Source organism: Homalodisca vitripennis, unplaced genomic scaffold, assembly GCF_021130785.1.
Source record: "Homalodisca vitripennis isolate AUS2020 unplaced genomic scaffold, UT_GWSS_2.1 ScUCBcl_1729;HRSCAF=5714, whole genome shotgun sequence".
Classification (NCBI taxonomy): Eukaryota; Metazoa; Arthropoda; class Insecta; order Hemiptera; family Cicadellidae; genus Homalodisca; species Homalodisca vitripennis.
In genome coordinates this window covers 37220-60829 of record NW_025777846.1, presented here as the reverse complement: position 1 = coordinate 60829, position 23610 = coordinate 37220, and the positions used below count along the sequence as shown (strand labels likewise).

Sequence of the window (23610 nt, the reverse complement as noted above, 5' to 3'; positions counted from 1 at the left end):
GTTTCGCCGCTATCGACCCCAAAAACAAAAGTTTCGCGTAAAAGTTACAACAAAATTGTACATAATCACGTTTTTTCGGCCAAACCAATCGAGATAGGGCAAAAAATTACTGGACCTTTTCTGTAGATCGCGCAATTTGCTAATTTGATGGGTCAATCAGATTTGAGCTACGACCAACGGTTTCCGGCCGCTATCGGGCTTGAAACATTATTTTTATCGAAAAAATCTCTGGAATTTCAAATGTTCGAGCGTTTTGTCGCTTAACCATGGAAGATAGAGCAAAAAGTCATTAGACCTTTTTTGTAGTTCACTTCATTCCTGACCATGAATTTTCCGTCAGATCCGAGCTAGCTCCAACGGTTCGCCCGCTATCGGGCTTACAAAAAATGCCTGCAGGGGTGAAGAATGCGCGATTTTTTGGGAATTTTTTTGAGGGGTTTGAAAATGAAAAATTCTCACTTTTCGGGATTTTCCTGGTGGTTACACGTGGAAAGCTATCTGTGTACCAAATTTCAAGTCTCTAACTCATCTGGAAGTAGGTTAGAATTAGTATACGTGAGTGAGTGAGTCAGTCAGTCAGTTACACATGCGGTTGTATATATATTAGATAACCGTTAGAGATATGACAAAAAGTGACTGCACATTTCTTGTCGGAAATTTAATTTTGTCTTTCGATTGTGCCCTCAGATCTGATCTACGACCTATGGTTTAGCCAGAAATGAGCTCGGGAGAAAAGTCTGCACGGGTCAGCTATCTTGAATTGTTTAGTATAAACATAATAAAAACCGACCTCAAGGCAGTATTTTAAGTCGAAAAGGGGGTTTAATATCACCAGGAGACTATCTAGTCAAGGCGAGAAATTCCCTGGGTGGGTGATTAATGTTAAGGAGGTTAAGACAAGAGGGGGTTTAATTTCGTCAGGATATTGTCTGGTCATATGAACAAATTCCCAGGGGGGGTTAACGTTACCGGGGGATAAGTCTCCAGGGGGTTATCTGGTCATACCAGGATCTTCCCAGGGGGGGGGGTTAAGAGATTTGGTGACTGGTAAAATTCGGACATGAGGTCATGGCAGGAAATTCCCTGGGGGGGTTTAATGTTACCAGGGGGGTTAACACATCAGGGGGTTGAATGTACAGGAGGTTATCAGGTCATACCAGGAAATCCCCGGGGGGGGGTTAATATTACCGGGGGTTAATGACACACTTGGGCCTTTTTTAGAGGGTATTGTGTCTGTGAACATAATAAATATTCCTCTGTCCCTATCTACTATTGACGCTTAGCTAACGCTCAGCCAACTCCCGAAGTCACTGAACCTTTTCTGTAGATCACGTGATTTCCTAAATCCCGTTTAAAATTTGTTTTGAGTTACGACCAACCGTTTAGCCGCTATCAAGCTCGGAATGTAAATTTTTAGGCGAAAATGTCCAATATTTTCACTTAATCGCGTTTTGCGGTCAAACTAAGGGAAATATAGTAAAAAGTCACTAGACCTTTTTTGTAGGTCATCTTATTTCCTAAATAAAACGTTAGTCTTATTTTGACCTCCGACCAATGGTTTCGCCGCTATCGACCCCAAAAACAAAAGTTTCGCGTAAAAGTTACAACAAAATTGTACATAATCACGTTTTTCGGCCAAACCAATCGAGATAGGGCAAAAAATTACTGGACCTTTTCTGTAGATCGCGCAATTTGCTAATTTGATGGGTCAATCAGATTTGAGCTACGACCAACGGTTCGGCCGCTATCGGGCTTGAAACATTATTTTTATCGAAAAAATCTCTGGAATTTCAAATGTTCGAGCGTTTTGTCGCTTAACCATGGAAGATAGAGCAAAAAGTCATTAGACCTTTTTTGTAGTTCACTTCATTTCCTGACCATGAATTTTCCGTCAGATCCGAGCTAGCTCCCACGGTTCGCCCGCTATCGGGCTTACAAAAAATGCCTGCAGGGGTGAAGAATGCGCGATTTTTTGGGAATTTTTTTGAGGGGTTGAAAATGAAAAATTCTCACTTTTCGGGATTTTCCTGGTGGTTACACGTGGAAAGCTATCTGTGTACCAAATTTCAAGTCTCTAACTCATCTGGAAGTAGGTTAGAATTAGTATACGTGAGTGAGTGAGTCAGTCAGTCAGTTACACATGCGGTTGTATATATATTAGATAACCGTTAGAGATATGACAAAAAGTGACTGCACATTTCTTGTCGGAAATTTAATTTTGTCTTTCGATTGTGCCCTCAGATCTGATCTACGACCTATGGTTTAGCCAGAAATGAGCTCGGGAGAAAAGTCTGCACGGGTCAGCTATCTTGAATTGTTTAGTATAAACATAATAAAAACCGACCTCAAGGCAGTATTTTAAGTCGAACAGGGGGTTTAATATCACCAGGAGACTATCTAGTCAAGGCGAGAAATTCCCTGGGTGGGTGATTAATGTTAAGGAGGTTAAGACAAGAGGGGGTTTAATTTCGTCAGGTCATATGAACAAATTCCCAGGGGGGGTTAACGTTACCGGGGGATAAGTCTCCAGGGGGTTATCTGGTCATACCAGGATCTTCCCAGGGGGGGGGGTTAAGAGATTTGGTGACTGGTAAAATTCGGACATGAGGTCATGGCAGGAAATTCCCTGGGGGGGTTTAATGTTACCAGGGGGGTTAACACATCAGGGGGTTGAATGTACAGGAGGTTATCAGGTCATACCAGGAAATCCCCGGGGGGGGGTTAATATTACCGGGGGTTAATGACACACTTGGGCCTTTTTTAGAGGGTATTGTGTCTGTGAACATAATAAATATTCCTCTGTCCCTATCTACTATTGACGCTTAGCTAACGCTCAGGCAACTCCCGAAGTCACTGAACCTTTTCTGTAGATCACGTGATTTCCTAAATCCCGTTTTAAAATTTGTTTTGAGTTACGACCAACCGTTTAGCCGCTATCAAGCCCGGAATGTAAATTTTTAGGCGAAAATGTCCAATATTTTCACTTAATCGCGTTTTGCGGTCAAACTAAGGGAAATGTAGTAAAAAGTCACTGGACCTTTTTTGTAGGTCATCTTATTTCCTAAATAAAACGTTAGTCTTATTTTGACCTCCGACCAATGGTTTCGCCGCTATCGACCCCAAAAACAAAAGTTTCGCGTAAAAGTTACAACAAAATTGTACATAATCACGTTTTTCGGCCAAACCAATCGAGATAGGGCAAAAGATTACTGGACCTTTTCTGTAGATCGCGCAATTTGCTAATTTAATGGGTCAATCAGATTTGAGCTACGACCAACGGTTCGGCCGCTATCGGGCTTGAAACATTATTTTTATCGAAAAAATCTCTGGAATTTCAAATGTTCGAGCGTTTTGTCGCTTAACCATGGAAGATAGAGCAAAAAGTCATTAGACCTTTTTTGTAGTTCACTTCATTCCTGACCATGAATTTTCCGTCAGATCCGAGCTAGCTCCAACGGTTCGCCCGCTATCGGGCTTACAAAAAATGCCTGCAGGGGTGAAGAATGCGCGATTTTTGGGAATTTTTTTGAGGGGTTGAAAATGAAAAATTCTCACTTTTCGGGATTTTCCTGGTGGTTACACGTGGAAAGCTATCTGTGTACCAAATTTCAAGTCTCTAACTCATCTGGAAGTAGGTTAGAATTAGTATACGTGAGTGAGTGAGTGAGTCAGTCAGTCAGTTACACATGCGGTTGTATATATATTAGACTCGCCTTCGGCTCGCTGGGGGCTACGCCCCCAGGCCCCCAATGTAAACGCTTCTAAATTCGGGGATAAGCGGAATTCGGTGACTGGTTAAGTCCGGACATTAAGTAAATGACAAGGGATTTAAAAATTGACCTTTTTCATAGATTTTTTTCCGGATTCGTAAAAACTTTTGACTTTGAGGGCATTTTGCGGTTAAACCGTTAGAGATACGACAAAAAGTGACTGCACATTTCTTGTCGGAAATTTAATTTTGTCTTTCGATTGTGCCCTCAGATCTGATCTACGACCTATGGTTTAGCCAGAAATGAGCTCGGGAGAAAAGTCTGCACGGGTCAGCTATCTTGAATTGTTTAGTATAAACATAATAAAAACCGACCTCAAGGCAGTATTTTAAGTCGAAAAGGGGGTTTAATATCACCAGGAGACTATCTAGTCAAGGCGAGAAATTCCCTGGGTGGGTGATTAATGTTAAGGAGGTTAAGACAAGAGGGGGTTTAATTTCGTCAGGATATTGTCTGGTCATATGAACAAATTCCCAGGGGGGGTTAACGTTACCGGGGGATAAGTCTCCAGGGGGTTATCTGGTCATACCAGGATCTTCCCAGGGGGGGGGGGTTAAGAGATTTGGTGACTGGTAAAATTCGGACATGAGGTCATGGCAGGAAATTCCCTGGGGGGGTTTAATGTTACCAGGGGGGTTAACACATCAGGGGGTTGAATGTACAGGAGGTTATCAGGTCATACCAGGAAATCCCCGGGGGGGGGGTTAATATTACCGGGGGTTAATGACACACTTGGGCCTTTTTTAGAGGGTATTGTGTCTGTGAACATAATAAATATTCCTCTGTCCCTATCTACTATTGACGCTTAGCTAACGCTCAGCCAACTCCCGAAGTCACTGAACCTTTTCTGTAGATCACGTGATTTCCTAAATCCCGTTTAAAATTTGTTTTGAGTTACGACCAACCGTTTAGCCGCTATCAAGCTCGGAATGTAAATTTTTAGGCGAAAATGTCCAATATTTTCACTTAATCGCGTTTTGCGGTCAAACTAAGGGAAATATAGTAAAAAGTCACTAGACCTTTTTTGTAGGTCATCTTATTTCCTAAATAAAACGTTAGTCTTATTTTGACCTCCGACCAATGGTTTCGCCGCTATCGACCCCAAAAACAAAAGTTTCGCGTAAAAGTTACAACAAAATTGTACATAATCACGTTTTTCGGCCAAACCAATCGAGATAGGGCAAAAAATTACTGGACCTTTTCTGTAGATCGCGCAATTTGCTAATTTGATGGGTCAATCAGATTTGAGCTACGACCAACGGTTCGGCCGCTATCGGGCTTGAAAACATTATTTTTATCGAAAAAATCTCTGGAATTTCAAATGTTCGAGCGTTTTGTCGCTTAACCATGGAAGATAGAGCAAAAAGTCATTAGACCTTTTTTGTAGTTCACTTCATTCCTGACCATGAATTTTCCGTCAGATCCGAGCTAGCTCCAACGGTTCGCCCGCTATCGGGCTTACAAAAAATGCCTGCAGGGGTGAAGAATGCGCGATTTTTTGGGAATTTTTTTGAGGGGTTGAAAATGAAAAATTCTCACTTTTCGGGATTTTCCTGGTGGTTACACGTGGAAAGCTATCTGTGTACCAAATTTCAAGTCTCTAACTCATCTGGAAGTAGGTTAGAATTAGTATACGTGAGTGAGTGAGTCAGTCAGTCAGTTACACATGCGGTTGTATATATATTAGACTCGCCTTCGGCTCGCTGGGGGCTACGCCCCCAGGCCCCCATTTGGGTGTTGGCTAAATTCGGGGATAAGCGGTATTCGGGGAAAGGTTATGTCCGAGCTTAAGATTAGGGATTTGGGAGTTAAAAGTTGACCCATTTTATCGAATTTTCCAGATTAATTTAAAGTTTTGACTTCAAAGGCCTTTTGTGGCTTAACCGTTAGAGATACGAGAAAAAGTGACTGGACCTTTCTTGTCGGAAATTTAATTTTATCTATCGATTCTGGTGTTCGATTTTAGCTACGACGTCTGGTTTAGCCAGTACGGAGCTGTGGAGAAAGGACTGCACTGGTGGGCTATTGTGAATTGTTTAGTGTAAATATAACAAAAACCCATCCCTGAGTCATTATTTTTAAGTTGTTTAGGGGGTTTAATTTGCTCAGAGGTTTATCTTGTCATGCCAGAAAATTCCCGGGGGGGAGATTAATGTTAAAGGGCGTTAAGACATCAGGGGGTTTAATTTAGTCAGGATATTTTCTGGTCATATGAATAAATTCCCGGGGGGGGGTTTATGTTACAAGGGGTTAATGACACACGTGGGCCTATTTTAGAGGGTGTTGTGTCTTTGAACATAATAAAAAACACTCTGTCCCTATCTACTATTGAAACTTCACTAACGCTCAGCCAACTCCCGACGTGGAGGGGGGTTTTGGTCACTCGTTAACGTAGTAATACAAGGTCAAGCTGGAACCAGCATGAATCGCACTAATTATAGTTGAAAAATATAAAACACCTAAAAGTAACGACGAAGAATTTGTCATTTTGAGCATTTATCAGGCTTACGGAAAGATAAACGATAGAAAGCTGCTGAACCTTTTTTTTAGATCCTATCAATAGCTAGTTACCAAAAATTTTACATTTAAGCTAGGGCCAACGGTTCGGCCAATATCGAGCTCGGAAGGTAAGATTTTAAGTGAAGTTTTCAACATAATCACGTTTTTACGGCTAAATCATTGAAGATAGAGCAAAATGTCACTTAACCTTTTTTGTAGATCGCATTAATTAGTAATCAAATCAAATTTTTAATCTGGCCTAGAATTAAGATTTTGTCTGAAATAGAGCCCAGAAAACAAAATCTCACGTAAAACTCAAAAAATTAAAGTTTAAATCCCGTAATGCGGCCAAACCGTTGAAGATAGGGCAAAATGTTACTGAACTTTACGAGAAAAAGTGACTGGACCTTTCTTGTCGGAAATTTAATTTTATGTTTCGATTCTGGTGTCCGATTTTAGCTACGACGCCTGGTTTAGCCAGTACGGAGCTGTGGAGAAAGGACTGCACTGGTGGGCTATTGTGAATTGTTTAGTGTAAGTATAACAAAACCCCCACCCCGAGTCATTATTTTAATGTTGTTTAGGGGGTTTAATTTGCTCAGAGATTTATCTTGTCATGCCAGGAAATTCCCGGGAGGGGGAGATTAATGTTAAAGGGGGTTAAGAAATCAGGGTGTTTAATTTCGTCAGGATATTGTCTGGTCATATGAACAAATTCCGGGGGGGGTTAATGTTACAAGGGGACTTGTCATACCAGGAACTTCCCAAGGGGGGTTAAGAGATTTAGTGATTTGTAAAATTCGGACATGTGGTCATACCAGAAAATTCCCTGGGGGGGGTTTAAGTATACCAGGGGGGTTAACACATCAGGGGGTTTAATGTACTGAGGAGGTTATCAGGTCATACCAGGAAATCCCCGGGGGGGTTAAAATTACCGGGGGTTAATGACACACTTGGGCCTATTTTAGAGGCGATTGTGTCTGTGAACATAATAAAAATTCCTCTGTCCCTATCTACTATTGACGCTTAGCTAACGCTCAGCCAGTTTATAATGTGGAGTTGTATTCACTCTTTAACGTAGCAAAGCAAGTGCAAACTGAATCTGGAAGAATTACACAAATATTAGTCACATAATAATTTAAAAACTCCAAAAATTGCCAATCTACGACAAATATTTAGCTATTTATAGCGTTTTCCTGGCTTATTAAAGGACATACAACAAATAGTTACATTACCTTTTTTGTAGATCCCATCAATTTTTAGTCATAAAAGTTTTTACATTTAAGCTACAACTAACCGTTTGGTCGCTATCGACTCAAGAAACAAAGTTATTAAAAAGAAATTACGAAATATTTACATTTATTAGCAGAACCATTGGAGATAGAGGAAAATGTCACTGGACCTTTTTTGTAGATCCCATTGATTAGTAATAAAATAAAATTTTTATTCTGTGCTACAATTAGGAGTTTTACCGTAATAAAACCCAGAAAACAAAATCTCACGTAAAACTTAACAAATCAAAACTTTAAAACGCGTTATGCGGCCAAACCATTGAGGGTAGGGCAAAAAGTTACATGACCTTTTTTGTAGATCACGCAATTTACTAAATCCCATTGAAAATTTGTTTTGAGCTACGACCAACCGTTTAGCCGCTATCGAGCCCGAAAGGTAAATTTTTGGGCGAAAATTTCTAAATATTTTAATCCAATCTCGTTTTGCGGCCAAACCGATGGAGATATAGCAAAAAGTCACTGGACCTTTTTTGTAGTTCACTTCATTCCTGACCATGAATTTTTCGTCAGATCGAAGCTAGCTCCAACGGTTCGCCCGCTATCGGGTTTTAAAGAAAAGCCCGCAAGGGCAAAAAGGGGTCACTTCGCGAATTTTTTTGAGGGGTTCAAAATTAAAAAATTCCGGTTTTCAGACTTTTCCCGGTGGTTTGAAGACTCCAGCTAGGTGTGTGCAAAATTCGGTGTTTCCAGCACTTCTAGAAGTGGGTTAGAATTTGTATACCCTATCAGTGAGTGAGTCAGTCAGTTACATATGCGGCTGTATATATATGGGATTTGTTTGCAGAAACATACAATTCGTTGGCAACACTGCAAATCATATGTTCCTTACATTTTCTTATGGCATGTAAGAATATTTATAATATCTAATTATATTTATAATATATCATTCTTTTATAATATCTAATTATATTTATAGATTTGTGTTCAGTGCCATGGTTATCAATTTGTTACTCGTTGTGTAATAAAGTTGTTACCGGTATCATTGATTATGTAACAGTCTATGAGAAGATACTGTATTCAATGCTAAAACCTTTTACTATTTGAAACATTGTATTTTTGCGCTATCCAGCGGCAAATAAAGTAAACAATGAGTAGAAATACTTTTCAGAAAAGTATTAGATTTGCTATATATAATAGAATAAATTCTAGAGAAGTTCAACTACGCCTGCTAAAATGTGACATTCTTAACTTTACTTTTTAAACTCTGACTATAATACAAAATACCCAATATTTTAAATTAACAAAAGTGAGGTATTTTCTTTTTACTATAAGATTAAAATAACTCTAAATAATGGATTTACTGTGTTATCTGCGCTTTAGGAGATTAATGGAACAAAAGTTCTAGCACACAATCCCCATATGGATGAAGGACTCTATTCTGTGAAAATTCAAAGTCGGTATTCAGCTAAATAAAGGTGGGTTTCTCATTTATTATAGTTATAATTGTCTGTAGTCTTGATCTTTAAACTTGAAAATCCGTGTAACATACAGAAATATTAGAGTTATTAATAAAAACTATACCTTTGGCAGAAGGATATATTTTGTCTGGATGTTTAAGGAGGATCCACTGAACCAAATCATGTGTAAAAAGAAGACTTGAAATGTGCATAAATAACTTGTAAATTAATGTTAACTCTTGTCACTGTGAAGAGAGCTGAAATTTTTATTTTGTCCAACAGTTGATTTAGAGGAGTTTATTCCCCCAAAAAACACTACATTACAAATAAATGATTTTTAATGGGTTTATTGTAAATCATTGTTGTACACAGTGATATCCAAAAAAAAGGCATTGAACCTAAGACTGTAAAAACAAATTATACTTTACTGTGATGCAAAATTAATTATATCTCAGTATTTGGTAATCGTTGGGAAGACACAGCAACAAACAGTTCAAAACAAAAGCAGAGTTTTTATTTTCATGCTGTTTAGCCATTTTATTGTACTAGTTGAAATGTTTCTATAAGTAACAGAGCCTTCCAAAACATTAGACTATATTTGAAGTCCTGCAACCCTCCCTGGAATAGATTACAAAATACCTTAGTTTTATTAACAAATGTAAAAATATTGTTTATTTCCATACTGGACAATTACAGTAGATAAAAATATAAAATTTTTGGTCTTGGATTTTTTCAGTGACAAAATGGTGCTAAGGTGGTTGGTAGCACTGCTACTGTGGGCGAGGGTGGAAGCCCTGCAAGAACAGAAGTTCGCGATGGAGCCCCAGGACCAGACAGCGGTAGTCGGCAGCAGAGTGACTCTTCCTTGCAGAGTCATCAACAAGTCAGGGCTGCTGCAGTGGACCAAGGACGGCTTCGGGCTGGGCAACCTCACCGGTTATGACCGATATTCAATAGTTGGCAGTACTGAAGAAGGTTTGTGTTTGGAATTAACAAAAATTATAAAATGTGTTAATTACACATATAGCTGACAAAAAGATATTAAAAATTTAATGAAATATTACAGAAATAATTAGTGTAAGGAGATTGAAACACCATTGGCATCGATACAATTAGGTACACTCTCTAAATCAAAATCTGTGTTTAAAATAAATAATAATCAATTTTGGAAATCCAAAACTTTGGAGTCCTGGCCATCTTTAGGTGGTAAAGGGATGAAATTTAGCATCTGAACATCCTGCGAGTACAATCATAACCTCAATGATTAAGATCATCGTTGTTTATATTAGTCGTAAAAATAACACTTCATAAGAAAAACCTGTTCATACCTTTGTTTGAAGTTTGGTTTTGACGATAGAAGGATTTTTCCAGACTTTTCACCCACCGTTCAGTGATATAAAAAATATGTAATACTAAGTTTCAAGATCTGCAATCTGATCTCTTCCTAAGGTGAATAACTCAGGCAGTTGGTATTGCGTGTGACCTGCATTCTTTAGTTCAGTATGAATAATTAGTGCTTTGTTTATATTAAGTGCATGTTTATAGTATGCATAGGGTAAACACCCCATCTTTGTTGTATGATTCCTAACTTATGGGTGTCACAATGCTCTTATTTTATCCTATATTGTAGTTAGTTTAGTTATACACCTGGAAAAGAGATCGGATTGTAGATCTCAAAACGTAGTGTTACCAATGTTATGTTTCACTAAATGATGGCAAATGTCCAAAAAATCCTGTTCTTATCAGATCTAATAACAAGCCTATACCTCATTAGTCATTAATCTTATTTCATTCAAATGTCTCCTAAAAGTCACCATCACAGGTTCACCATTTGATGATTAAATAGCTGATTACCAACCAGGCCATTTGGTAAAATTAGATTTATTTAGTTACACTTTAACTATGCATCAATGTTATAACTGTGAACGAATGAATAGAAATGAGCCTCAGTAAGTTGGTGGTGAATCATCATTCTTTTATTACTTATTAAAACACAATACTTGCTCCAGGTGACTACTCGCTAGAAATCTACCCGGTAGTGTTGGACGACGATGCCATCTACAGCTGCCAAGCAAGTGCAGGACCCGATGGGGAGCTGCCTATCCGCTCCAGGGTCGCCAACCTTTCTGTGTTGGTCCCTCCTGAGCCACCTAGTATCATTCAGGGCAGCCACCTCCTCACCACCGAGGACAGAGAAATTGAACTGGAGTGCATCTCCATTGCTGGGAAACCACCAGCTGAGGTACAATTTTCCGTCAAAATAAACTTCACCAATAACTCAATACTTGCTTTCATTTTGAATTTTCAGTGACCAGCTCCATAAGTTTTGAAAAATAATAACCTTTTCCTTTTTGCATAGATTTTTCATATTTCACCTCATAATTTTTCCTGATTTTGGTGCTTCTAAAAATCAGAAGAGAGGAAAACAGGAAAAAAGAAAACTGAGAAAAAGATATTTAGTTACAATTTTCTCGTAGAAAAAACACATCAGGTGGATCTATAACCATGAACCAGCTGCTGATTCCATTGGTAGCCAAGCAGAAGTTATTAGGTTTCGAACCCTTCCTCTCGATGTCTCATATGGGATCCCAAAAAATATAACTGAAGTTTCTCTGTAAAGTGAAATATGATTTGGTGCAGTAGCAACATTACTGGTCAAACAGCTGATTAGTAACTGAAATAACTCACAATCATTGTTTTTTTTCTGAGTATGTTCTATGGTACCAAGGTGAGACCTCCTTTTTGAAAACCCTAGCCGTAAGTTTCTTAATAGAGAAATAACTTCTCCAAACTAGTCTTCCTTTGGTTTGCCTTTCCACTATAAGTCAGTTTTGACTTTATTAGGAGGGCCAGACCACTCAGTTTTGATCACCTGTACTTTGCAAGTGTCCAGATCAATTCCACTCAAATCCACTGTTCATGATACTCCTATTGTGGTACATTTACAGTGCAACAGTGAGAGTTGTACACAACTAGAACACTATGTTCCCAGTCCAGGTCCTCCTATTGTGGTACATTTACAGTGCAACAGTGAGAGTTGTACACAACTAGAACACTATGTTCCCAGTCCAGGTCCTCCTATTGTGGTACATTTACAGTGCAACAGTGAGAGTTGTACACAACTAGAATACTATGTTCCCAGTCCAGGTCCTCCCTATTGTGGTACATTTACAGTGCAACAGTGAGTGTTGTACACAACTAGAACACTATGTTTCCCAGTCCAGGTCCTCCTATTGTGGTACATTTACAGTGCAACAGTGAGTGTTGTACACAACTAGAACACTATGTTTCCCAGTCCAGGTCCTCCTATTGTGGTACATTTACAGTGCAACAGTGAGAGTTGTACACAACTAGAACACTATGTTCCCAGTCCAGGTCCTCCTATTGTGGTACATTTAAAGTGCAACAGTGAGAGTTGTATGCAACTAGAACATTATGTTAACAGTCTAGGTCCTCCCATTGTTCCCCTAGACAGGTGTAGAATTCATTGGAATTCTACTAGAAAAACATTTATTTTACTAGCGAAACATCAAATTCTCCTAGTGCAAACTTACGGACAATGGTATAAAGTTTAAATTTAAAATGTTTATTGTAGTTTGACTTTTAGCTTAAGATATTTGTATATGCAATTAGTGCTACTGTTTGTCTAAGAAGAGTGTAATCTCTTAAAATTAATGCCATTTATTAGAACATTTAATTCTTGTTTATGAAAATTCAATGCAAACAGTATTTACTAATATCTTTGATAGATCTTCCTATAATCTAATATGAACAAATGGACAAAACATTTTCAGTAAACCATTCTTTTAGTATTAATACTGAATCCGACAATTGTTTTTGAAAAGTGATATTAAGTTGATTATTGAAGAAGAAGAACGAAAAAGTTTTATTTCTCTTTCCACTCCTTATGTAGATATTATAACTGTGTTTTTTTATTTCATGGATACAGAACTCTTTGTTACACAGATAACGTGGGTGGATGGTGTGGGGAACCTGTTACGAGATGACATAGAGTACCTTACGGAACTTCAGCCTGACCAGAAGACGTACACGGCAAGGTCAATATTGAAGCTGACGGCCAGGAAGGAACATCACAACACGACCTTCACGTGTCAGGCGCAAAACACAGCTGACAGGACGTACCGCAGCGCTCGGCTCAGGCTGGAAGTCAAATACGCTCCGAAGGTAACAATAAACAATTTCTTTACTTGCATGATTATGGATTATTAGTAATGCATCATTTTGTCACATTAATGTTCAATAATTAAAAATGGTGTCTTCTGTCTATGTTCCCTTTTTCAGAAAATCATCCAATAAGTAGAAGTTTCTCTTTAATAGCCAATGGTGCGTTCTTTTGGCAATATGTTGAACGGATTAGCTCTAGCATATTTATCCAAAGATTTCTATTTATTAAATAAAAGGAAATCAGAATTCTGACTGGACTCCAGAGACTAGAGACCTGCAGAGATGCTTTTAACTCACTTGGAATCTTAATCTCTTTACACAAGGACCATGTACAGCTAATGGCGCAGTGTAACAGGTATAGCAGTTATTGCAAGATGACCAAATCAAGCAAGGTCGAGTGTGGCTGTTGCTTGGATGGGTGACCGCTGAACAATCATGTTCTTGCAAGCAGCCCACCTATCCGGTAGTTGGATGGTTTGGAAGTCAACTTTAAGCCTTTGATCTCCAGTTTGTAAGAGAGGGCTTATTAGCAGGGATAAAATGACATGCTTTACTTTTTTATTTCACAAGGAGTTGGGAGTGCCGATGGTAAAAAGGTCTAAGAGTTGGACTTTGGATCCAAGTTAGAGATAATGCTGGTTCAAATTCTGTCTATGACCAGCCAGTGAGGGGGTCCAAGGAGTCTGGACACCCCCTAAATTTGCATTTTTTTCAATGACTTTTTTTGGAAAAGATTATTATTTAAATAATTCAGTATTATTTGACATGTACTGCTGGAAGATCGTTCTCAACATATAAATAGGTCAAGAACGTTTTAAGGGACAAAATGGGGTCTTACTCTCTGTCCACTACGGGCAAATATCAGTTGTCTGGATCCCCCCAAATATTTTCCTGTCTACGTTCTTGGACCAAAGCACTTTTTATCAGCACCATCGATACCTTGTACTGTATCGACTCTCCCCTTATTCTGTTTGATAAGATCCTCCCACAGGCCAGTGGCCCATGAGGACAGGCAGAATAATGCTAATGCTAATAAAATAGGAATTGACCTTGCTTTATTAAAAAAGTTGTAATGCATGCTGACGGACAAAACATGCACAACAGTTCCAGCACTCCGCTTAACACAATATGAGGAAAAACCAACATATAAAGGTAATAAACTCTTCAGAGACCTAAGAACAACAAATGAGAAACTGAGGTCAAGGTACGACACCTGCCTTTCAACCAGACGAGTTCCTTCAACATGAATAGACTATATCACGTAAAAACTCTTATTTGGTACTTAACAAATAATTCCTAATTGATCTACACAATCAATAATTTTATTGTAAAACTTGCAGAAGCTTTGTTCTTGATGATCACATAATAACGGATATTTTGATTGATTATGTTGACTTTTTGTCGCACAGACTAAGGTGACAAGGTGGTAGGACTGTTTGAGGTATGTCTTGTGTTATGGTTGTAAAGAAGGTACTGTGTGGAGGATAACTTCTTGTATATAAAGTGTCTAGGTAGAATCTTAAGTTCAACAAACGTAGCTCAGCAGCTCTCTTGGAATCCAAGATTGGAAGACTTCTAACAGCTCTATTTTGAATTTAGCTCCAGTTCACCTTCCTTTTATTGCAGCATCTGGTATCTGACTGTTTCAGACTTGACTTCTGGAATTTGGAGTCATGTTCATCTGAATAGATCCAAAGCAAGTCGACGACACAGAAGCTCAAAACGAAATATTTACATCGTTTGACATCAGAGGCACCTATAAATAGGTGTGATGGTAGTCCCATTGTCTCATCAGGTGCACATTTAAGTACACTACGATGTTTCTGACACGATCTCTAAGCACGGTGGAGCAACCGAGTTTTCTACACATAACATAGATAGCTCTGTTAAGTGTCAGACGAAGTCTCAGCCTTTGTTTTGTTTAGTTTTGAGCTTCTTCGTCTTTGACTTTCTTTGGATCTCTTCAGACGAACATGACTCCAGATTTCAGGAGTCAAGCCTGATACAGTGTCAGATACCAGATGCTGCAATAAAAGGAAGGTGAACTGGAGTTAAACTAAAAATTCAGTTGAATCAACCCTTCCTACCATAGCTAAGCTCTATTTTGTTGAAAAAGGGCTTTTTCTAATTTGTGGAAGCTGTTTCTTCCTAAGAAGTTATGCCATATCTTCCAGCTCTTATTGCCTCTGGAGTACATACAGTACTTACTTGACTCTACGTAGGAGGAAGGTTCCTGAACAGAGGTTGTCTTCCATAGCTGGCCCACATGTGGTTGTTATGATAGACTGGACTCAGTTATTATGCAGAGTTATTTTATGTTAATTCTAGAGTAAATACCAGCCATTCGTATATCTGTGTTCTTGTTTTTAGTTTTGAATACTACTTGGACTATTTTTTCTTTGTTTAGGACTAACTGGTAGATAACATAGTATTCAAGTCCAATTAAAGGCTCTTTCTGTGTTGATTATTAGTTGTTCTTTAAATGTTTCTATTACAAGTTTAATGATGGTGTCTCTAGTGTATTTGATAAATGGTCTCCGATGATGACAATTTTTACACCATTGTCCGTTATATATGTACTAGATTGCTAGATTGAGGCAATAAATGAAAATGTTATTAACTGACTTATAATACAGGCTGAACAAGCAACTGAAATAAATAACAGCTACAGAAGTTTATAGCTTCAGACCAGCAAGTGCATACCTGAATATCCTGTACTTACGGTTAGTACAGGACAGTGTATTGTATCCATTACTTCACAACTGAATCGGAATGAAAGCGTACAATTTTATACAAAGGTATAGAAGTATACAAAACTTTGATGACCAGGTGCGAGTGTACATAGTGGGGAACGGCTCCAGACTTGTGGAGGGGCAGGACGTCAGACTGATGTGTTCGGCCACAGCTAACCCTCCCGACATCACCTACCGTTGGTTCGTCAACAACCAGCTGGTGCTCGACGACCCTACCACGGAACTGGTGCTCAAGAACATCTCCCAGGCACACCACAAGTCCGTGGTCAGATGTGAGGTGCACAACTTGGTCGGCAAGAGCGAGGAGTCCGAGACCTTGGACGTTGGATGTAAGCAAAACCTTCCGTTCTTTTATTCTACACAGAGGCAATTCAGTAATCAGGGAATACCTGCAATACTTTCATATATCTAGGACTCAGAAACTTCTTTTTATATGTACACATTTTTTACAATTTTTTTACATTTTTACAGTTTTTTGTGATATATACATAGACTTTTGTTTTTATTTGATACTTTAAAAACACTTGTTGATTTTGATGTTTGTCTTGGAGACATTCAATGATTTAATTATACGCTGTTACAAAAATTGAGTTTATCGATCTGTACATTCTATTTTAAACTACTATGACAGAGTAGTTATTTTAATTTCCATGAATTATTGTTGAATTCTGATCATTAATGATTTGGAAGGATAACAAGATAAATGACATACTTTTTTGTGAATAGTTTAAAATAAATTTACAATGGCACACATTTGCAATTCTATTTATCCTAAGCAAGTTTAACATTCTAAACTTGGTATTTTTATAAATTACAGCCTTATGAAAATGAAATCCAACAAGTCGCAGTAATCGTGTGCCAAACAATTATCTCCTGATTAACAATGCACAGTCACAAGAAGTCTTTATCCCATTAATAATGTATGAGGTTTTGAAAAGAACTGTATCATACAAGATTAAATACGACTCATTATCTAATGGCTGTAATTAAGATGCATACATTTTTAACTTCAATATCTTTGCAGTGTTTCACCTTTTAGCAGAATTTCATTTATCTTTGTATAAATATTACAGTAATTCAGTAATTGTCTCGCATAGACTCAAACAAACAAATTAACTTTTTAATGTGGACTTAAATATTATGGTAGTTGAGTAATAAAAATTAGACCATATCTAAAACTAACCAGATGCATCATAAAAATAATGTTTAGTAACTCAATTAATGCACCAACATGTTTCAGAAGAATTTTGTTAACTATTTTTTAATGATTCTTACAAACTTATTAGCTTGTGCAACATTTTAATATGTGTTACTACACAAAGATAGAAGTATATTTACAAGTAGTAGATAAGGACATATCAATCAATCAAGCTTTAATTGTTACTCACATTATTTTAACAATGTACGATAAAGGTCAAAAGATTTCAAATTAGGCTACATTATTTTTAGACATAGTCATGTAAGCCTAAAAATTCTTCTACACTGTAGATACAGTTCTGTAATAGTATTTTTTTAATACAATGCTTGAATAAGTTCAAAGATAGAACCTGAATGTTACATGGTAAAATACCCAGATACTGATAGCTCTTCTGGGTCAAGCTGTATGTACACCTATCATTGATTAGCCTATGTTTGTTCCTAGTGGTATGATTATATACAGCAGTATAATCCTGAAAAGTACCTATATTACTTTTCACAAACAACTAAACAGGTAAAATATACATAGATGGCAGTGTAAGAACTCCAAGTTTGATAAAATATGGTTTACCATGTTCACGGGAAGGAATATTACAAATTATTCTGACAGCCTGTTTTTTAAAAATAAAGAGTCTTGCCAAGAGGGAGAGGGATATGGATTTAAAATTATTTACGCTATTACAAAAAATAAATTTAAGATCAACAATTTTATCTAGATTTAAACGTTGTGTCATATATTTTTCTTCTCTGTGGTAATGGTAATTTCTCCAGAATGCCACCACAATATGATTGCTTGCAGATGGTCCGAGGTTCAGAATCAAGCCCTACAGTGTCCAGGCCGACGTCGGAGCATCAGTCACGCTCACGTGTGACGTGGACGGCAATCCTGCTCCCAACATTGTCTGGATACACGAGGACTCAGGCAGGGTGATTGCCTCTTTATTTCCTTTTCTGTGTTACTAACTTAACAGTCACTAACACATGTAGGATTTGCTGAAATGTTATTAGCAAGCAATATTTCAGTTAGGCCTACTAAAAAATATTTACTAATACGTGTGCACTATTGGTGGCTCATGGGTAAATATTAATTAAATCCACTAATAGCCATAATCACTTCAAAATTTGTATGACTTTTACTTACATCAGGCGTGTCACATCAGTTACTTTTTTTAAGTTTTGGAAATGTTTCCCCTTGAAAAGAATTAAAATATTCTGTTAAATTCATAACAGTGTAATACAGGATAACAGGTTTTCGGACATTTACGGTTACAAAAGGTTACACGTTTCAAGGTTTAGCATCCATCCTCTTCTTCAGGTGGGAGAGGTATCAGTGCATACAAAAATAAAGAACAGAAAGAAGAAAAGAAGGGAAAGAAAAGGCATTTTCATACGTGTCGGGGTGATGTGTGATTGTGTTTCTCGTACTCTTGACTTGCATTCTTTGCAGTGACCATGCCTGGACTAGACTCTGAACAGCTTTTGGGTATGTTTGAAAATGCAAAAGGTTACTTGCCTTCATATAATTGTGATACAACTTGCATTACGAATGGTGAAGCTCAGGTTACATCTCTGTGTATTAACAGTAGATGAATATGTCTATATGAAAATGTTTAATTTAAAAGTAATAGATAAAAAGCCATTATGTTTATTTCACAATGTCAATACTATTAAGGACTCAGCACAGCCTTGTCCGTCTGTCTGTCTGTCCATCTGTGTGATTTTTTTGAGACTTAAACAGGAATTCTGTTGATTTTTATTTCAAAAGATCAAAGAGCAGTCTGTCTGTCTATCAAAGTCAAAGTCAAAGTCTTTATTGCACATTACATTTGAACATTATTACAATTTGTAATACAAACAGGTGCATTGTCATAATTTAATAAACAATGTTAAATTTAAAAGTAAAACAGTGAAATTTCCTAAAAGTAAGACAGAAGTATTCAACATACACACTTATTATGCTTATGCATGTTCTGGGATGTTTATATAAATTTATTTATTTAAAATATAATTGTCTTGTCATTTAATATCTCATCTGTACTATAATAGGCTTTTTTCAATAATATTTCTTTAATACATTTATGAAATTGAGCTTCTTCAAGATGTTTTAATGGTGTTGGCAAACTATTGTACACACGAATACCCATATATAAAGGACTTTTCTCTAATAAGGTAGTTTTATGAATTGGAAACAACAAAAGATCCTTATGTCTGGTGTTATAGGTATGCTGGTGTGTGTATGAACTATAAAGATTTGGATGTTTGTGGACCAGATTTAAAATGTCCAGTATGTATAAACATGGCAGTGTAAGTATTTTTGCTTTTTTAAATATAGGACGGCAGCTTTCTCTGAAGTTTGCTCCCATCATTGCTCTTACCACTGCTTTTTGTGCCATGAAAACTTTTTCAAAATCAGGAGATGATCCCCATATTACTATACCATACTTAAGAATTGACTGAATATATGCAAAGTATACAATTTTACATGTGTTTATAGATATGGATTCTACCAAAATCTTCATTGCAAATCGGAACGAACTCAATTTGTTTACAAGGTGGTTTATATGGCATTTCCAATTTAAGTTTTTGTCAATTTTGATACCTAAAAATTTGTGAGAGTCCACTAGATTTAATCCAGAATTTTCTAAGAAGCTATTACCATTGTTACTAGGTCTGAAATTTATTATATTGGTTTTAGTTTGATTTAACAGAAGTCCAGTGGAATTAAACCAATTTTCTAACAACTGAAGAGTTCTTGTTATAGATTCCTCCATATTGAAAAAGTTTTTTTCTGTAATAAGAACATTTGTATCATCTGCAAATAAAATAAATTGTTTGTTTGGTATGTCGATTGGTAAATTATTAATATATATAAGAAAAAGGTAGGCCCTAAAATAGAGCCTTGAGGGACACCATAAAGAATATTTTCCCAATCTGATGTGACTCTATGCGAATTCTCATTGATAATGGTTCTTTGTTTCCTGTTATTTAGATATGATTGCAGATAATCCAAAGCTAGACCCCTAATTCCAATTTGATATAATTTTGAGAGGAGCAATTTATGATTTACGCAATCAAAGGCTTTTGATAAGTCACAAAATATACCTGCGGTATACTTTGACTGATCCAAGGAAGTTGAAACACTATTTACAAACGAAACCATAGCTAACTCTGTATTTCTGTTCTTTCTGAAACCATACTGCTCATCACATATTAATTTGTTTCTTTCTAAAAATTTTGTTAATCTAGAATGTACTGCCTTTTCAAAGACTTTTGAAATGTTGCTCAATAAAGAGATAGGTCAATAGTTTGAGATGTCCTTAGGGGAGTCTTTCTTTTTATATACAGGTATGATTTCAGACAACTTTAGTTTATCTGGGAAATGTCCTAAGAGGAATGACTGGTTTATTATCCTGGTCAATATTGGGCTTATTATTTTGGACGAAAGTTTCAGTAAAGATATGGGTATGCCATCCCAGCCACATGCCTTACTATTGTTTAAACCAAGAATTATCTTTTCTACCTCAGTAACTGATGCAAAATGAAGAAAATCTAATTCTGGTAGTTTGTTTACTGATCTAGCATTAATGTTATGTGTTTGTACTGTTTTTGGTATATGTAACGTATCAACAACGTTAGCAAAATGGGCATTAAACTGTTCAGCAAGTGCACGGGGGTTTCTTATCTCATCGCCATTAATGCTTAAAATGATTTTGTCATCCCTGCTACATTGTACTCCTAGCTCTTTTTTCACAATGGCCCAAGTGGCTTTTGACTTATTTTTTGCATTGATTATAAACTTTTCATTTGCTATAATTTTTGCTTTGTTTACTACTTTTTTAAAACACTTTTTGTAGTTCTTAACATAGTTTTGGAATTTTGGATCTTTGTTTGTTTTGGCTATGACATGTAACTCTCTTTTTCTCTTAGCAGACATTTTTATACCTTCCGTAATCCATTTTATTTCTTTCATATTATTTACTTTAACAGTCTTTAAAGGAAAAGCCTCATTCATACAAGATATAAATTTATGGAGAAAACACTTATAATTTGCTTCTACACAATCTAGGAAATGGAATTCATTCATTTCGCGGTCTAAGTTTATTAAGAAACAAAATGAATTGTCTCCATTATATATTCTGATATTTTTTGTTGGTTTTTTATAATTTTGAGAATTGTTTGAGTATGGTAAGGAAACGATAAGTACATTATGGTCTGAGAGGCCAGGATCTGTGTTGAGAACACTGCTACTGCCCCAATTTTAAACTGGTTAATATGTTATCTATACAACTCATTGTTGTATCAGTTATTCGAGTTGGTTCTCTATTATTTATCTTATATCCAAATTGTTTTGCTAAATCCTGAAATGATTCTGAAAATTTATCATTTTGTAACAAATTAATATTAAAGTCTGAAGCAATAGCTACAAATTTTGTTTTTGAGTCCTTTTCAAGTATTTGCATTACAAGTTTTAATTTATGTATAAAGAGGTTAGTCATTGAGTAGCCTGGTGTTCTGTATATTGCCACAATTAAACAATTCAGAAATTTGATTTCTGTAAATGATCCTTCAAAGATGAACTCTTCATTTAGGATTGAGAGATACGGTCTAGGAGTACCCTGTAAATGGTTTTTAATTAGAATGCAAGACCCTCCCCTAGATCTATTTCTAAAAAATCCGTCAGTTAATTTAAAACCATTTAATTTATTTTAAAAAGTTTGATTAGAATTTTTTATGTTGTGTTCATTAAGGCAAATTATTTGTACATCATATTTACAGTTTGTTATTAACAACTCTAGTTCATCAATTTTGCTCTTAACACCTTGTATGTTGTAATGTAGCACAGCGGGACTTTTATTATCCTTTATTTTTATACTACTGTTTATCTTTTTTCCAGATATTAGATTTCCTTCATTGACGTTTCTACATTTTCTAAAAAACTCTTATCACTATCTAGATTAGGACTACAAATTATAGCAGGAATGCGTGGTGCAGTTGAAGGGGTTACTAGTCCAATTCCAGCAGGGTAGTCAGTGTTTGGAGGAGAATGGGAGGGCCGAGATTCACTTACAACTTGTGGAGTCGTAGTTGCAGTCAGAGTGGAGCGAGAGTATTGCAGTGCTCTCAAAACTTCTTCAGCAATTTTTCTTTTTCCTCTTTTGTTGTAGTGCATACCATGGTTGGTATATAGATGACGTGGTAATAGATGAAGTTCTAGTAGTCTAATGTTTGTGTCCGTATTTGAAATCTTGGTAGTTAGTTCCGTATTTATTGTATCAATTTTACTGTCTAATTCTGGCTTGTCATGACGCATAGGCAAGGTCGCAACAATGAGATTTGTTTTCTTTGTACATTCCATTAACCTTCCAAACTCTTCCAAGATATGCTTTTTTCCAGTGCTTTCAACATTGTTTGTGCCTCCTATTACAAGAATAAAATCATCTTCATTGAAACCACTTGAAAGTTCCTCTACTTCTTTAATTAGCCCATTTATCTTTGCACCTGGCCTCACAACTGCAGTTACATTTAAGTTTGTCTTTTGCTGCACTAGATTACTGAGATTTGTCCCATGGCTATCAGCCATTATTAGTAATTTGGATTTTGCAGCCAGAGATACATGAGTATGTGCAGAGATTTTCTTCAATATGTTTATTTTCCTGGTATTACTTACATTTTTGGTTCTTTTACTAAGGGATTTTATGGTATCAGGAGTGTTGCTGAATTCTTCTTCCTCTTCACTATTGTCCTCAGACAGAACCTCAAAACTGTTTTGGCAATAAATTGTGGAACCATGTTTTTCCATTTGAACTTTTGATGTATGTGTAGGTTTTTGCCAATTCATTGAAAGATTAGAATTAGTCCTGACTTGATCTAAGCATAGAAAGCAGTTTAAACATTTAAGTGTATTTTCTCTTGTATTTTTAAATTTGTTTTCTAGGTCAGTATAATCCTTTTGCATCATAGCTATAACAGTTTTTAGGTTTTCATTTTCTATTTTAGTTTCTTTGAGTTCCCGTATTAGGATTTGGGTTTGAAAGTCTTTTGTATTATGTTCCTCTTGTAGCATAGAAGATATTTCATTCGTTTTCAAACTAATTATTTCATCTTTTTCTATAATACTTTGTTCTAAGCTTATACATTTTTTCAGTCAAAGCTTCTACTTGAAAATTCAGATCCATATATCTAGGAGTGTTAACAGCCTTATCTTCAAAATTTATTTCGTCCCTTCCTACATTAGATAGGTTTATAGAGCTTTGGAGAACAGGAGTTGAGCACCGTATAGATGCACTATTATTACTTATAGAAACTCTCATTTTTTGTTTTTTATTGATTTCCTCCTCAATCTCTTTTATTGCTAAACAAAAATCTTTGTTATTCATAATTTTTCCCTTTGAAAATTGTTGTTTGCTTTCTCTATAATGAGTCAATTCACTTAAACGACATTTGCCCGTTTCTTTAGTTTTATAGAACATAACATGAAATATGGACATATTTCCCTTTTTTCCAACAGTTTGTATTA

The 23610-nt window shown here is 36.5% G+C and overlaps 1 protein-coding gene across 2 annotated transcripts in view; it reads left to right on the top strand.

Annotated features, from left to right (window-relative positions):
- The first annotated feature begins 9690 nt into the window (after nt 1-9690).
- Nucleotides 9691-23610, top strand: part of LOC124371603 (irregular chiasm C-roughest protein-like) — a 33224-nt gene continuing 19304 nt past the window's right edge. For both annotated transcript variants that reach the window (XM_046829950.1, XM_046829949.1), the window contains exons 1-5: nt 9691-9933; nt 10968-11200; nt 12925-13143; nt 15973-16225; nt 17893-18020. In XM_046829950.1, coding sequence (XP_046685906.1) covers nt 9702-9933; nt 10968-11200; nt 12925-13143; nt 15973-16225; nt 17893-18020 — 1065 coding nt within the window. In that variant the 5' untranslated portion in view covers nt 9691-9701. The remainder of the gene's footprint in view (nt 9934-10967; nt 11201-12924; nt 13144-15972; nt 16226-17892; nt 18021-23610) is intronic.